The sequence below is a fragment of the Diabrotica undecimpunctata genome, chromosome 10 (assembly GCF_040954645.1).
Source record: "Diabrotica undecimpunctata isolate CICGRU chromosome 10, icDiaUnde3, whole genome shotgun sequence".
Taxonomy (NCBI): Eukaryota; Metazoa; Arthropoda; class Insecta; order Coleoptera; family Chrysomelidae; genus Diabrotica; species Diabrotica undecimpunctata.
In genome coordinates this window covers 58,126,512-58,144,086 of record NC_092812.1, presented here as the reverse complement: position 1 = coordinate 58,144,086, position 17,575 = coordinate 58,126,512, and the positions used below count along the sequence as shown (strand labels likewise).

Below are 17,575 nucleotides of genomic sequence, written 5' to 3'. Positions count from 1 at the left end.
AATTTGTTAGACAACTATAAGATACCTGTCAAAAGACACATGATAATTTAATAATTATATCGGTCTTAGATTTAATTTTTACGTAATTACTTATTATATGTGTTTAAATAAATAATTAAATTTTTTTTGGTACGCCTCTGCAAAATTGATAAGTGGAATATGATTTCGTTGAAAAGTTATCGTTAAGGGCTTCATTAAGTGCGATGTTGCCAAGTAATCACCTTCAATTAAAAATTGTTTTAGTATAGAATGCTCGGAATTTTTTCTCTCTGTTAAGGTTTTCTATATATTTAAGTTCCTTATTTAAGTGGTTTCGTTTTTTTCTTTTGTGTATCCTCTTTTCTTCTGGTAATTATCTACACGTGTTCTAGTTCGTCGGGTAAGCATCTTTCTGTAGGCTTGATTTCTTTTGTTGCATCGTCAAACCAATGATTTTTATTTTTTTATTATTTTACAAATTATTTTTTACAAATACGGAAAGAAGGAAATAAACAACAGATTAAATTACTAGTATAACACAACAAAACTCTGACACCCTAGGTGGTAACATGAGTTAAGAAAAGAAGAAGAAGAGAAACAACCGTTATTCTAAAGTTAGAGTAAAATAGTTAATTCAGCATTTTTATTACAGAAAACTAGAGAGCCATCTTCCAAAAATTTTAAAAACAAATCCTTTTTAACGCTATAATCAAATTTAGACATTCACCAGCTAATTCAGCTATTCGTGACTATGTTTTGATAGTGAACTATTTTAATAGCGACTATTGACCAGATAATCCCCTCCTGTTTAGATGAAGGACATCTGTTCGCTATTTACAATACTTAAAATCTGCAACATCGTAAATCACTAAACTGCGTGAATTTGGTAAATGAATAATTTATGGGCAAATTTTGTATTTATATGATATAACTTTATTTTCGTTTCTTATGTAACGACAATAAATATGGAGAAAACTTTACTTTGTAATAATGTTAATTGCAATATTGTGAATATTGATTATTATAATGACCTAGTCGCTGTGTTGGATATCTTCCCAAATATTAAAAAGTATACAGGATAAATAATAGGTAATTCTAGCCCACCGGATGAATGATGTCTAAAAACACTACCTACACCATTAGGTATTAAATAACAACACAAACGTTACCCAATGCATAATCATATTTTTAATGTATTCCTTTATAATAGTAAAAATTGGACACTTTCTGAGCACGTGATAGAAGCAACAGAAAAGTAAGTTTACTCTATTTGCAGTGGCGGCTCGTGACCTTAAAAAGTGGCGAAGAAAAAAAAGTGGTGAGGAAAACCGGCCGGAGCGAAAAGGAATTTCAGCATGTCACGCCGAAATCTTATTATTCAAAACGCTAATTTAATAATTAAATTACCTGTAACGACCTGTACAGATATGATAAGAGCAGACAGAACCAGTCTGTTGCGAGTAGCATGCGCCTACACAACTGTATCTGCGGCGGCTTTGTGGACTATCACGGGTTGTGTTTCTCTGTAAGTATTAGCAGTGGAAAGGATACATCTCTATGAGAGAAGGGACCATTTGACAACAGCCATAAAAAAGAAGAAAGGGAAAGATCAATGGAAAGATGACAAGAAGAGTGGAACAATACGGAAGATGTTGCTCAGTGGACCAAGATGGTGACCCCGAGCCTAAGGAACTGGGTAGATTGTCTGTTTTAGGGCGTATCTTCATAGGTTCAGAAAGACAGATACAGATAAATGACTATACTGCGAATATTCTGACATTTTTACGCACACAATGCTGGAGTGTAATAGATGTACAGTGGAGAGAAACAGAATGTATAGAGAAATAGGTATGAACCCTGTGACTGTGATAGAGATGATCGTGAAGATGACGGGAAGTAAGGAGGGATGGAATAGTCTTCACAATTACATCCGAAGAGTAATTAAAAAAAAGAAGAAGAAGAGAAACACCAACCGGAACAACGACAGGGATAAAATCTAGATAAGGGAAGGGAGTGTTCCAAAAATGTCGTCAGCCTTACAGTGGCCATCCCACTTTCGGAGTACGGTACTTGCGATAGTCAACTGCGCACAAGTAGGGGAGGGCGGTTTTAATTGGTAGGCAGGATAACAGATACCTCAATCTTTGGCACTGCTATCTTTAGTACTTTGAATTAAACTAAAACCCCAATTTTAAGGACTAATGGAGGTAGCATAAAAAAATTTCGGTGCCCAACCAACCCCCCACCAGGAAAATTTTAGGTGCGCCACTGTACTAGAGACGAGGGTTAAGAGATACTTAAGCAAAAAAAGCAGTATTAGATAGAAAGTACTGGCCAACGGACCTCAGAAAGACCAGACCTCTTAGATTTTTGCACCATAAAAGGAATAGATATTGCCATAGTTCCCAGTTACGACCTATTGTCAGATCATTCACCCATTATTGCAACAATTAGCACCTGCGTAATTAACAAACAACCTACTCCAAAACTGCATGGACCTAGAACATATTGGAACCTTTACCGAAAAATGCTGGATGAAAACATTAAATTATACGTAAGACTAAAAAGCCCTCCAGAAATAGAAGCAGCTACAAACAACCTTATGATATTATTGCAAAACGCTGCAAAAGAAGCAACACCGAACGATGCAGGTAAAATAAAATCGGTGAGAGAATAAATATTCCACTAGAAATTAAAAAGCTCATTGTTAAAAAAAGAAGAGCAAGAGCCAAATGGCAACCAAGTCGAAATCCAGCTGATAAAATGTTTTAAAATCGCTTAACTAATAAATGAAAAACACAACACAACTAAAGATTGTAAGACAAGAATCAGTCTAAAAATACGTAACACAACTTAATAGATACGACCAGTCAATATGGAAACCAATCAAATCGTACTTAAAACCTAAAAAAACATCACCATCTGTACGAAAAACCACAGACGCACACATAACTAATGGGCAAAAAGCGATAAAGAAAAATCAGAGTTAGTTGCTGAACATTTAATAACAATATTCCAAACACACAACAATAAAGAAGATCAAGATAATTATGTAAATTCAGAACAACCATCAGTAAAGCCAATAAGACTAACAACGCCAAATGAACTTAATGAAGAAATCTTCAGACCAACTATCAAAAAGTCACCAGGAGTTGACTTAATAACACCAAAAATGCTAAAAGAATTGTCCAAAAAGGGTATAGTAATCCTTACATATATATTTAACGCAATATTAAGATGTAATTGTTTGCCTAACAATCTAAAAATTACAGAAATACTTTTACTCCCAAAACCAGGAAAGGATCCCAGTGAAGTCTCATCTTATCGACCTATCAGTCTGTTATTAACAATCTCCAAATTACTAGAAACACTTTCGAATAACCTATAAAATCAACTCCGCATTAGAAGGAAGGGAAAATTGCCCAGTGCCCAGTGGTATCACTAGATGTAAGTCAAGCTTTTGATAAGGTTTGGCATAAAGGACTTCTTTATAAAATTAAACAAATATTATCACGATTCTTTTGAATACTTACATCATACTTGGAAAACCGACAGATCAGAACAAACGTAAATGGATGCATATCCAAAATGCATCGATCCATTAAGGAGGAAATTCCGAAAGACAGCGTCCTGGTACCTCTATTATTTATTATATACGTCTGATCTGCCAACCTCAAATAAAGTAACAATTTGCACATTTGTAGATGACACAGTAGCACTCACAAGTCATAAACACATCGACATATCTACACAAAAACTCCAAGACTATTTGAATGAGCTTGAAAACTGACTGGAACAATGGAAAATAAAAATAAATGAAAGCAAGTCAACCCACATTACTTTCAGTTTACGACAAAAAACAGCACCACCCATATATATCAACAATGAGGAAATACCCAGAACTAAAACAACGAAATACGTTGGGCTACACCTGGACCAAATCCCGTGTCTGAAAGAACACATCAGCAAAAAAAGAAACCAAATACAACTAAGACAAAAGAAATCAATTGGTTAATTGATCACTGGGAACGCTTTTCGAAAGAAATGGAACATGATTTTTATGCTCTGCAAAAGGAAATATGGCTCTTCATAAGAGGTCAAAGAAAGGAGGTAAAGGAACTAATAGAACCAAAACACATAGGAAAGGATACGTGGATTGACTACCTAAAAATCTATTTTTCAGATCATCTGGCGTTGTTGGATGCTTCTGGTGCAAAGGGCCCCCTTTTATACAGAGTGCGGCAGATAAATGGCCAATTAGAAATATCTCGAGAACTAAAGGTAATTGAATCATGATAATTTGATAGAAGGGGTTTTGAAGAGTGAACTGTTTAATGAAAATATTTGCATCTTCATCATAACTTTGTTTTTTTAATAGGACACCCGTTATATTTTTTAATTTTACAAATATTCACTGAACATTATTTTATTCTGAACATTTTTTGTTCATACTTCCCTATAAATATTGTGAACCGTTTTTCAGTTATAATGGTTTTCATATGAAAATTACTTCTTCTTCTTCTTTAGATGCAAATCCACTAATGGATGTTAGCGATCACATTTTCCATTAATTCTCTATTTCTTGCAATATGTATCAGAGATTGTATGTCGTTAATCCCTGTCCATTGCCTTATGTTTCGGAGCCAGGACATTTTCTTGCGTCCCATTCCTCTCTTGCCTTCAATTTTACCCTCGATTATAAGTTGGAGGAACTGGTATTTTTCATTTCGCATGATGTGACCTAGATACGCCGTTTTCCTTTTCTTGATGGTTTCGAAAAGTTGGCGTTCTTGGTTTATTCTTTTAAATTTAAATTAAAATTAATTTAAAATTACACTTTTCTATATTACTATATAAAGTTCAATCCTCTAATGGAATTTCAATAAAAAAATTAAATTCCTTAAGAACTTATTAAGCACATACAGCTTTATCGTTTACAATGTAAAGTTGCCTTTTCCATTATTTCCATTATACAGGGTGCTATCAAAATTGGCATAAAACCGGCATCCTAAATTTTCGCCTAATTCCTTTTTTTTTCAAATGGCACACCCTGTATGTGATTCATTATTTTAGAAGAATACGTTTTTCACTATTGATCTGTATCCGTATTCCCTATACATATCTCTTGCAGTTTTCAGATAAATTAACTTTATACATTTTTGTCACAAAATGATGCACGAGTAGTTACATCCTCTCATCCTCTCTCATTTTTTCATATGTAATTGACCCAGTGCGAACAAAACGATTCACTAATTTTTCAAAAGCTCTTACATTTGCCTTCCTACGTTCAGGATATGGCTGTTGATATATTCTGGATTAAAGCAGGCAATTTCTCAAACTATTTCCTGATACACAGATCGTATATGTTAATTTTTCTACAGAAAAATCTATTTAAAATTAAAGACAAGCCACACAGACCGATTAAAAAGGTAATAATAAGAAAACATTCAATTCAAATGAAATCATTTTTTCAAAGCCTACTGTTTTACCCTTTTTAACTGATACAAGTGGTTTTTTACTTGCTCGTCAAAATCGACAGTTTGAATGTTTTACTAAAAACTTCTTGGATTAGAATACTGTTGTTATAAGATTAATCTAAAAACGGTTACAAATATTGTATATTGTTTTGATTGATAAATAACTATTATAAAAATAGTTATTTATTGAATAAGTTATGCCCTTTTAATTTGAATGCTATATTTTTCTGGCCTTTAAGAACGGAATGAAATATAATAAGCTAATAAAACATTATCCATTGCTCTCTTAAAGACAATCTATATAAAAGAGACATTGAAATATAAGTCTTATGTTCCTTACAGGCTTGTTGAAAACCGACGATCATTCAAAACCAAATCTTAAATATACAAATTCCAAAAATAACGCAGTTTTCGAATTTGCCATAAACAACCTTTTTGTTAATCTTATTTGCCATGAATATACCGTCAGGATTTATCGTGTAACCCGAAATTAATACAAAGTAACGAGTATTAACAGTTAACAAATAATTTTTATACCTAAAACGGAAAATGGATACTAAAGGGCCAATGCATATGTTTCCTTCTTGTATCATAATTTATATTAAAAAATTTTCAGCTTTTTAATTTACTTAACTTTTGAAAATATTCAAAGATAATATTATTCTCATTTTAAGCAGGATTCATATTCTTAGGCTTACTACTACTATATTTTATGGGAGTAAACAACAATATCCACAAGGAAACTAAGTTCCTGTAGTTGGCTGTATACCATGTATCACAAAAAATTTATTAAAATCCTTTATAAAAGGTATTTAATTATATACCTTTTATAAAATTTTAATAAATTTTTTTAAACAACAATAATTTCCTAAATCGTTTTCAATAAATTAAACAAATTGAGTTGGAAATCGAGTCAAATACAAATTATTTTTAATAATAATTGCAATTTCAGTCAGTATAAAAACCATTCTTAGGCTAGTTCTACGCTCTCACACAGTTGCCGAAACTAAAACGTTAACGCCAAATATTGTTCTGAAGCTATTTTCTTGTGGCATTTTAAATTAATTACTATTTAAATGGGAATAAGCCACAATTAAAGGTTAAAATACGTTTATTGACGTTTCAATTTCAATTTCGATTTCCGAAGTGGAAATTGAAACGTCAATAAACGTATTTTAACCTTTAATTGTGGCTTATTCCCATTTAAATAGTAATTAAGTTAACGCCAAAATTGAATAGTGTTATTTAACTTTACATATTTCGTAACTTTTTCTTCATAATTATAATGTGCGTATGTAAGTTTTTACGACAAAAATATTATCAAGTGGTTCTTTTTGTTGGTGTATCACATTGGCCCATAAAAAAATGCTTTTTGGGGAAAATGTGAAACAAGAATACGGGGTAATTGTGATATGTAATACATTTGCCCCGTTGTTTAAGATTCATCATGGTGCATACATACATAAAAAAGGAGTGCATCTGATGCAAAATACAAGAAAGAACACTTGAATTTAGGAATATTGAAACTAAATGCAGGACGAACACAATGGCGCTTGCAAACAATTCAATATACCGTATATAACACTATACAGTTGAATTCGAGGAATCCGGGGAGCAAAACAAGCTAACAAAGGACGCCCAATAAATATTCAAATTACAGAAGAATTAACATTGGCCCAATGGTTTAAAGATTCTAGAAAAGTGTGAATTCGGTTGGTCTAGGAAAGAGGTGTTTAAAGTAGTTGCAAAATTTGTAACTGAAAAAAAAATGAAAACAAATTTTGGTATACCTGGAGAGAATTGGTTCCTTAACTTTAAGAAGTGTCATAATATGAGTCTAAGAATCCCACAAAATGTAGAATATGCTAGGAAGAAAGCATTAGACCCATTCATAATCTATGCATATTTTGACCTGCTGGAAAAAACTATGACCGAGCTTGAGCTTCTTGATAAGCCTCGTAGAGTATGGAACTTAGATGAAAGCAGCCTAAGTATAGATCCGAGAAAATCTAAAATAATTGGTGTCGTCAACAAAGCTTTTTCGAGAACAGTAAGTTCCCCAGGTAAAGAAAACATAGCTATTCTTTTAATGTGCAACGCAGCTGGCGGTATTAATAATATTTAAAGGCAAGCATTTGTGGGACCTCCCAAAGCAGATTTTCAGGGTACCGTTTATGCTGCCAGTAAGAAAGGCTGAATGGAGAGTAATATTTTTACAAACTACTTCCGGAAAACTTTGATTCCAGCAGTAGACTAGAACGTCCCGTTTTAATCATTTATGATGGTCACTTAACCCATATAAGCTTGGAAATACTTAAAGCAGCGATCGAGAACAATATACCTATATTAAAACTACCACCACACAGCAGTCATCTTTTGCAACCATTAGATCTGTCTGTTTTTCGATTATTTAAACTTAAGTGGGATGAAAAGTTGATATATTGATATACTAGATGAAGCTTTCCCTCCAGAAACACTAAAAAGATGAAACGATTCTCTAAGTACTATCAGTGTTAACGGGAATTCGATAGCAGATGACACTACAGTGTCTTCTACATCAAAAGAAGTGCTACAAAAGAACCTGGTGTTAACGTATCATTTGATAACTTGTTACTGTCAGTAGTTCGTCAAGCTCCTAAGCCGGAGACAACAAAAAAGTCCCGAGTATGTCCTGGTTCTGAAATATTAACCTCAGAAGAAGCAGTAAAAACTCTACAACAAATCAACACTACGAAAACCAGCTAAAAGAAATAAAAAAAAGATCAACTTCGTCAAGCAGCACAGATTTGCAACCTGCATCTTCACCTTATATGGATTCCGACAATTCTCAAGAGTTTTGGCATGAGTTTAAAGATGATGATAACATTAAAGATGTTGATTGAACATTGATTCTCTTGATAGCCGGTTTGTTAGTGATAAACTGTATAATAATGGTTTTCGAGACATATTTTTAGATTGGTTAATCAGTTGTTATTTATCAGATATGATAGTTTATGTTAAAATCAGTGAAGCTATCTCTGAGGACCGTGTGATTAATCACACGGAGTTCCGCAGGGCTCTGTATTAGGGCCTTTGATTTTTGTGTTATTTATTAATGGATCTGACGTTATTTGCAGATGATACTTCTCTTGTGGTCTCAGAACAAACCTACGAGCAATTGGCATCTATTTGTAATCATTTTTTAGCTCGATTAATAGTTAGTATCGATATACTAACCTAATTTTAAATATAGACAAAACAAAAGTAATATATTTTAATAACTTAAATTCTGTAAGTCCTACACTACACTTAAATTTTAATTCTGTTAAGCAATGCCTATACCTGTACCAGAGTGGACAACAGTTATGGGGCAAAAAAAAACGTGTTTTTTTGGTTCGTTTTTTGAACATATTTTTGTAAAAAAAAATATTTTTGACTTTAAAAGCTGACATTTAGATAGAAAATTTAATTTTTAACAACTTTTCTGTAGACGTATATGTACGAAAAGTGCATAGAATTCACCTAAATCCACCCTAGTATATAGGGACTAATTCATAATAAAATAAAATATTGGTCGTAAACTATAGGTACATTTAATGACTTTTTCAAAAGTATTTGATGAACTGTTTAAATGATAATTTTTTAAACAATGATTAAAACAAACATTTATTTTAAATATTACCTAAATTAATATTTCAAAAGATCATTAAGAGGTCAAAGATATCTTGATTTTGAAATTTATAGTTCAGGACCATCGTTAATGTAATTTTTACTTAATAAAAATGTTAAATTTGTATACAGTTTTACAATTTTTTAAAATTAAAAACAGTATTAGTTTTTGGCAGGAATTTTCTAAGGCTAAGCTATAGGTTACCAGTGGGTTGACAGTACCTACGTATTGCAACCTAGAATGTATGCAGAGTATGCGTTCAAAGAAAATTAGCAAACGCGGAAGCTAAGATGGACAGAATACATAGATAAACATACTGGGCCAGAGTGAGGTAATATGAGCGTTGCTCAGGAAACCAAAAAAAAAAGGAATTTACATTTATTATTCCCAAGAAACCGACCCAGGACATCAATATGGAACAACAATACTGGTTTCGAACAGAATAGCACAGTATGTTATAGACTTCGTCCCTCTGAACGATAAAATAGCACTACTGAAACTACGAATACCCAGATTTATGCTCCAGTAAACGACAAAGTCGCATGACGCTCAAAGTCAGATCAAGAAATCGAAGAGATATTTAATGAAATATATAAACTAATGCTATTGGAAAAGATATGGAGGTAACAATGACCATCGGAGACTTTAAAGCCAAAATTGGAACTGGTGGTGAAGAAGACAATACAGTGGCATAAGGTCTCGGTACAAGAAACAATAGTGGACTGGAATTTTGTGTAGACCTGTAGAATTTCTACAGGTTTTAATCAACACCTTTTTTAAGCAACATCCCAGACGGTCATATAAATTGACGTTTTCTGTATACTGAGAAGAAAGAATCGTTAGGAATCAAATTGACTTCAATCTATTCGACCTGTAGTTTAAGAAGTATTTAAAATCCATAAAAATCGTCTATCGATGTACACACATTTGTAGTGACCACAATCCAACTGTCATGGTCTTAGTCTCAAGAAGTTTCTGAATGTCGAATGAGTAAAAGTGGCAAGAAGAATAGATATTGCACAACAAAAAATACCCAAAGAAAGAAAGAGGTATGAAATGAAGACGTTGAAGAAAGATGGAATGTTTTAAAAACAAAAATAACCAAGATACAAAAAGAAGCTATCATAGAAATCATAAAACTGACGAATATAAGGCGAAATCATACAACAAACGTAACTAAAACAAGAAGTTCAATAAAATCATTTGAAAAAATCACTCAACTTGAGGAGCAATCGAACAACTTGAGGAAAGATATGATACCCTTAAAGTTAACAACAAAGTAAAAGAAATGACATGCAGATATAAAAAGAACCAAAAAACAATTTTCATCATCAAAAGAATTCATGTTATCAAGAATTTCTCTCCATTCCCTATCCATCGCGTTTCTCCATCAAGCACGTATTCCCATATTTCTCATGTCTTCATCGATGTTATCAAGGAACCTTATTCTGGGTATTCCTCTCCTTCTATGACCAATGGGTCTATCAAGGAGCGTTTTTCTAGCTGTTTTTTTTTTGTTCTCAGACGTCCTATCTTAATCAGGTTCTTATCAGGTTCCTGGTATATTTTATGAAGTTCTAAGTTGTATCGTCTTCTCCATATCTGTTTCTGGCTAGTTTTTTAACTGCATCTTTAACTTCAAGAATCGTGGGTAGTTCCTCTTCCCACTCGTCTACTCCACTTACTTCATCTCTTTCGTCTTCCAGGTTTTCTTTTTCTTCTTCCATAATAAGTGCCTGGTTAAATTATTCCACTAGTCTATTTAATAAAAGAAACAATCTTAAGAATTAATAATAACGAAATAATTATAGGGACAGAGGATAAACTTACGACATTTAAAGAATACATTGAAAAACACAAAAAACGAAAAATCTACTGGTCCCGACAGCATCAAAGTAAAAGCCTACACTTAATAACATCTATTCTCTATTCGATAAGATATATAACTCCGGTGAAATACCATCCAACCGAATCAAGATCAACAGAACTATGATAAATAACATCAGGTATACGGAAACCACCGTTCTAATAGCAAATACCCCACTAGACCTACACACGTATGAATGACGAAATGAAAATAATTTGGTTTGCGACTCATATGATATAAACGTTACAATTTAATCAATGTTTACGTTATTTGACACAATATGATATATAATAGAATCACAGCTAAATGGTCTTTTATTCATTGTTGATTGGTCTAAATAATTAATTTTGTCACTTACCTCATTTGGACATTTCGTGCAAAACCTGAAAGTATGTTTTAGTGGGGGTGCTGGATGTTGCTGGTCTACTGTCCACATACATACTGTTAATGTTAATGTGGCTACGATGACTTCCCACGGGTGCGTAGCACAAAACTCCCCGTGCGCTCCGAAAAAACGGTCCCACATTTTTGCGTCTGTAACAAAAAGAAGAAATACTATATTGTAATTAAAATTCACCAGTCAAGACAAGTATTTTTTATCAAAGGCTATCTATTCTAAAGGGTGAAGATTTGCTATATGACAAAATGAGTAAGAAAAGAAAATTGAACGTGGATTCTCTCCGAGCTCAGTCGTCGCATCCTTTCTATTCAATCTATATATGCTAGATTTTTGAAATACTCAATTACTCTTTCAGTGACCACAGCATCAAAAAAGTCTCCAGGCGTACCATTTTCCAACATTGCAGCTACTTCATCATTTACTCCTGACGGAATAGAAAAAGGTGCTATTAGCTTATAATTACCTACTACTGGGACCCCAATTTGGTTCTATATTCGGTACTCGATCTTCACTACGTTGTGGATCCAAGTTCGGTTCTGGATCATGCATTGAATTCAAGTTTGGTCCTGGATTGATATTATCGTGAACATGACCATTAGGCTTAGTTTTCTATAATATATTTCTTGTATAAGGTAGTGTCTGGAGGTGCGTTTTTTTAAGTGGTATCCCCACTAAGCCTCGAGCTGTTTCCAATATAGCTGTTGATCAAATGTTACAATACACGAATCTTGATTGGAAGCTTTACATTTTTCAATTCGAATGTAGAAGTTCTGTTAAAATTGTGTCATAATCTGTTAAAGGAGCGTTTATAAATTGCAAACATAAAACTCTACTTCTCTGGGTTCTTAGCAGCAGTTGCTTCAATCATAAAGGTAGTCCTTCCGCTGATATTTAAAGTGCAAGACCATTCACCATACAGCCACATTAAATTACTAGACCTAGGGGCAATTCTGTTGGTCGGTGATGTGATACTTTCAATTCATGAAAAATCTATTTTACCCACTCCAATTATTTTGCCTTTTGAGTAGGACTTAAGGGGAATTAACCCTTAAGTAGATTTAGCTGAAGCTGGTATTCTTTTGAAGACACGTGGTAAACTGTTATCAGCTTCGAAATTGCCATAAGGTGTAACACATTGAATACCACCCACCGCATGAAAAGTATTTTTACCATCAATTGTATTGTGTAAACTATTACGTGCTGGGCGAAATGCACAGGAATCTTCAAACAATGAGATAGAATTATAAGATGCGGAGAAGCCTAATGATGAAAGAACATTAATAAAATTACTGGAACCATATTTTTTATATAAAAAAGATCCAACCCCAAGTAGCAGGGGAGAAATAAATGAAGCAGGTCGAGTTGCTGCAATGATGAAGTGTGCAGCCGATATACACTTTGCTTGTGATGCAAGCAACGACTTGACTGAACGTTTTGATTGGCATATAATTCCTGATAATAAAACGGATACAGTCTTAGGAATTGAAGTATGAACGTCCTTTAAAAAAATCATTTGAAGGTGAATACTGGTTCGATTTATAAGGCTGTTAACGGATGTCTTCCAAAATAATTGCAGCTGATTGCAGATCATGATGATCATTTTTTTTATAGATGATCTTTTTTATGAGACAAAACTACTAAGCCTAAATAGGTTCTTTTGATCGTATTCTTACGGGTATTCAAGAACCCGGTCAACAGAACATTATTCGTTGAGAAATCCTCTATAAAATTGCTCTGATGTCAGTTTATTGTAAAATTGTCAAACAAAATTATAACGCCCAAAAGAAAATGCCTTCAAAAATTTTCAGATATTTTTGATTATAACTTTTTTATTTTCCATTTTACGATAAAAAGTAATGGCAATAAAGTTGTAGACAATTTAATTTTCTACAAATAATGACTAAAGATATTTTCTGTAGAGTTGCTAGTTTACGAAATACAGCGCGAAAACCTTTTCCACCCCTTTTTCTAAGATGGCGGCCTGGAGACAAGGTTAGCGACCCCACAAACTTAAACTTAAGCTTATACTAACCTCCGTATACATCAAAAAAATAAAATTGCGTCCTCTGAAAAATGAGACCCTAATTGTAACTTTTCAACGGAATACAGCCCTTATACACGTTATGTTGAATGTGCTAAGACTCGAACTCACAGCACCATTTGTATGTATGATACGTAGAATACACTCTTGGGGTATCGAGTGCTAAATAAATACGATATATAAATGAAAAGAAGACAGAAAACTTTAATGGAATATAACAGAGAATCACAGAAAATATGAGAAGAAAGAAGACGGAATTTAATTAATAAATGCTAATACAATCAGAACTATTACAATTTAATCTAATACTCTACACATTTAAATAAACTCACAGAAAAATAAATGCGTTAAGTTTGTACAGATAAAAAATATCAAATTAAAAAAACACTTACACGATCGTATATGTAGTTGATGTTAAAAGAAACTTTTTTCACTGTCTCGAAAAAAAGGATAGCATTAATGTCCACTCATCAAAAAGTTAAACCGAATTGTACAACCACTCACTGAAATCTGTTTTCCGCATAGAGCGAAAAATAATGTATATACAGTCTCGTAAATATCCCAGAATTTCCGAATTCCCTAAAACCTATGTGTATAATAAATGATTCAGAGAAAATATACAGATGAAATTGGCATGATGAGCTTAGCAATATTATGCTTTATTATTCTTTACACGTTACTAAGAATTGTTTTCACTTGAAATATTTCAACAGTCGATATATAAAAAACGTTACGGGAATATCCAGAATGACTGGCTCAGTTCCAAGTTTATTTGATTTAAAAAAGGGGATATCGATTAATGAAGAGTGAAAACATAACGAAAAAAGTATGGTGGAAAACGTATGGTTAAGGAATTCATAACAACTGACTGGACTATAAAATTTTTGATAATATACGGGGTCACTAAAAACAATCATTGAGATGCCTGCTTTACCATTAATGAACTATTATACATCATTAATAGCCCAGTCTGACTAAAAAAAAAGGTTGAAAAATGTTTCGCAGATATCTGAAGCTTTTAAGACATAGGTGGGGGTTACTAGATGACGAATATATGAAAAGGTACTCGTATTTTTACCTTGCGTTTTTTTTAAACAATAATTTATGGTCACAATTTGATTATTTGTCTATAAGTTTTTTCCCTTATATTTTACATAAACAATATTTATATCATTTATTTATATCAAGAATATCTTTATTTTCCCGTTTTTTCAATTAAAATTGATAAATAATTTACGGAGATATTTGCAAAAAAGCAGTTTTTTTTGCACTAATTTATAAATTTTATTAATTTTTTTATTAACAAAATAAGATGTTATTAATACATTTGAACATCGAGGAATTACCGTCTTTTAAATTTTTGCGAAATTTCCCCCCGATCGGTCAAATACTTTAAAAGTTATTTAATTTATTTATCCCTGAGGCCAATTATTTAAACTATTGAACTTGCCCTATAAATGATGCTAGATATATGTTTATCCCGGAGGGAGATTATTTAAACAACTGCACAGTGACTCAAACTCAAACAGTAACTCTGGAGCTATTTTGTAAAAGGTGTTACGTCCCTCCACACATATTCTTAGTTTTTTTTATTAATAATTTTTATTATTTTATTTTTATATTTAATTATTTAATTAACGTGTGTGTATGTCATAATCGTGAATTAATAAGGCCCTGTACACAACTCCCTATGAGACTTAAGTTAAGGGAAGCGAAGCTACGAGACGACACGCACTTCAGTGACAGTGACAGTTTTGTATAAATCAGCGCGCAAAAACACTTCAGTATTTTTTTGTGTAAACCTGACGACGCGGCTTTAAGAAGATTCTGTCCCATCTGAGTCAACCCCAGTGCACTGTGGAAGAAGAAGAAGTGTTACATCAACATCACAGGTACCGTAATTTGATTGCATACACACACAGTATTTATATTAATTGATAAATTTACATGTAACTTATTTTCGCATAAAAGTAATACCAGCACCTAAATAAACATTTATGAGCGAGTGTTTCTCTTATAGAATTTACAGTCGTTCAAAAGGTACATTAAAAAAACTTCAATATTTTAATAAATTTGTGATTAAAAATCAGTTAGAAAAGGGCCGACATTTTAGATTATAAACATTTATAATAACTTTGATATTTTTATAACAAAGGTGGTGAAAAAACACTCTTTCCAAAAAAAAACAAAACCTTCTATGACCAATAGAAAACAAAAAAGCATGTTTTCTTAAAATCATTTCAATAATTGTTTCTTAACATAGAGACCTCAAAATTGAACGGATTCTAAATGAAAATCTAGATTTGATGATCTAACTCATATATGGCATATACAGTAACGGAATAAAAAGTTATTACTCGTTAAAGTGATCGTACTTGTAAAACAGCACCGCGAAAATTTTTTCTACCTTCCTCATCAAATTTTGTGAGCTTTTTCGAAGTTCTATTCCTGAACGTCTCAGTAATACCAAGTCATGTATATTACTCCCTGTTTTAGTCCTGTATTGACGTTAAACTGGTTTGAAAGACTTCCTTCTATCATGACTTTATTGACTCTATTAGTTAGCGTCATTAGTTTCTCCGATATTCCTCCTAGTGATCTCATTGCTTCAAACTTTAGCATCAAAATTTGGTCGGTTTTTTCCCTGTCTGAAACCAGCCTGGTATTCTCCTCTTATCTCTGTTTTGTAGGTTTTTATTCTACATCTTATAATTTTTGCTGATATTCTATATACTACTTCTAATACTGCGATACCTCTGTAATTTTCACAGCCTTTTTTATCACCTTTCTTGTGAATTGGGCAGATGAGTGCTGTGTTCCATTGCTCTGGAAATTTTGCTTCTTGTGTTTTTTGTTACATTTTTGTGTCTGTTTGGCCTTTATCGTTTAATAATTCGTCGAAATACTCTTGCCCAACTGTTTAATTTTTCTGTCTTGTCCCGTAGTAACATACCATCTCTGTATTTCTGCAAAAGATTGTGCTTTTATTCTGTGTCACTTGTATCATTTTTTTGGACACAGTTCTCTTATATTATTTCTAGTTGTTTTTCCTGTAATTTTCTCTTCTTTTGTCTAGCTTCTCTCCCTTTGATTTTATAATGCTCTTCACTATTGTCTGTATTACTTTTAACATTTTTCATTTTAGTGTTGTTTCTCTGCGCTAGGATTCTTTTACATTCCTCATCAAACCAGTGTTCCCTCTTTTCTTTTTCTGCTTTCTCAATGCTAAGGTCAGCCGCTTGCGTCATGGCTGTTTGTATTGCTTCCCATTTCTCTTCTACGTCACCCTTCGTGATTCTTCACAATTTCTTGTAGGCAATAGTATTTCAAATTTTGGAAAAACAGATAGATAAGACCAACAAGGAATGAAAAACCTATATAACAAGCCTCAAAAACATGATGGGTGCAATAGACTACAAAACATACCTAATTATGTACACCTATCTTACAAATGTAGAAGTTTAAGAAGATAAACAGGCTAAAGTGACTATTACCATTTTATAGACAAAAACTCCATATAAGAAATATTAAAGCGTTAATTAAAAAATATTAAGTATTGTAGAATATTACCTAAAACTGATTTCTGGCAGCACTGACTACACAAAACACTATGACACATTGTCATCGGCACTGTTTAGTTTCTTATACCGTATATCCGTATTTACACATACATTCGTAGAAGAGCAATTCTTAAATATTTATTTTTATAGAATGTACGATATCATTTCTAGCAACTGTTGGAATATCCGTAATTGTTCATGCCTTTCTGCGTTTGTCAGATTAAAAGCATTCTTTTGGTAACATCTTACCTCAAATATTTACACAAGATATCTTGCGTTGCATAAAGCTACAGGTGTAATACTTTTCTTTGATAGAATTAAGGGAGAAGACGAACGACATACATAAAATGATTTATTGTTTAAATAAAAAAGTGGTTTTTAATTATAAAGTTGGGACTCAATTAGTAAGATATTGTCATTATAAATCTTTTTATCACTTTATATCATATTACAAAATACACTATTCGAAAAAAAAAACTCAACACTGTACCTATTTAATGATTATTTTCTATAAATGACATATTTAAGCAAGCTTCATATGCTATAGTTTTTAAATATGCTATTACTTCAGTATAAACACAAACTTACGCATGAGATGGTGA

The 17,575-nt window shown here is 32.6% G+C and overlaps 1 protein-coding gene across 2 annotated transcripts in view; it reads right to left on the bottom strand.

Annotated features, from left to right (window-relative positions):
- The window catches only part of Hmgcr (HMG coenzyme A reductase), a 206,248-nt gene that overhangs the window by 101,854 nt on the left and 86,819 nt on the right, over positions 1-17,575 (bottom strand). Inside the window, exons 1-2 of one of the 2 annotated variants that reach the window (XM_072545431.1) lie at positions 13,806-13,954; positions 11,331-11,506 (exon numbers count right to left, since the gene is read on the bottom strand). In XM_072545431.1, the coding sequence (XP_072401532.1) occupies positions 11,331-11,498 (168 nt within the window). In that variant the 5' untranslated portion in view covers positions 11,499-11,506; positions 13,806-13,954. Of the gene's footprint in view, positions 1-11,330; positions 11,507-13,805; positions 13,955-17,575 lie in introns of those variants that run through there. The other variant, XM_072545430.1, reaches the window with a different exon arrangement.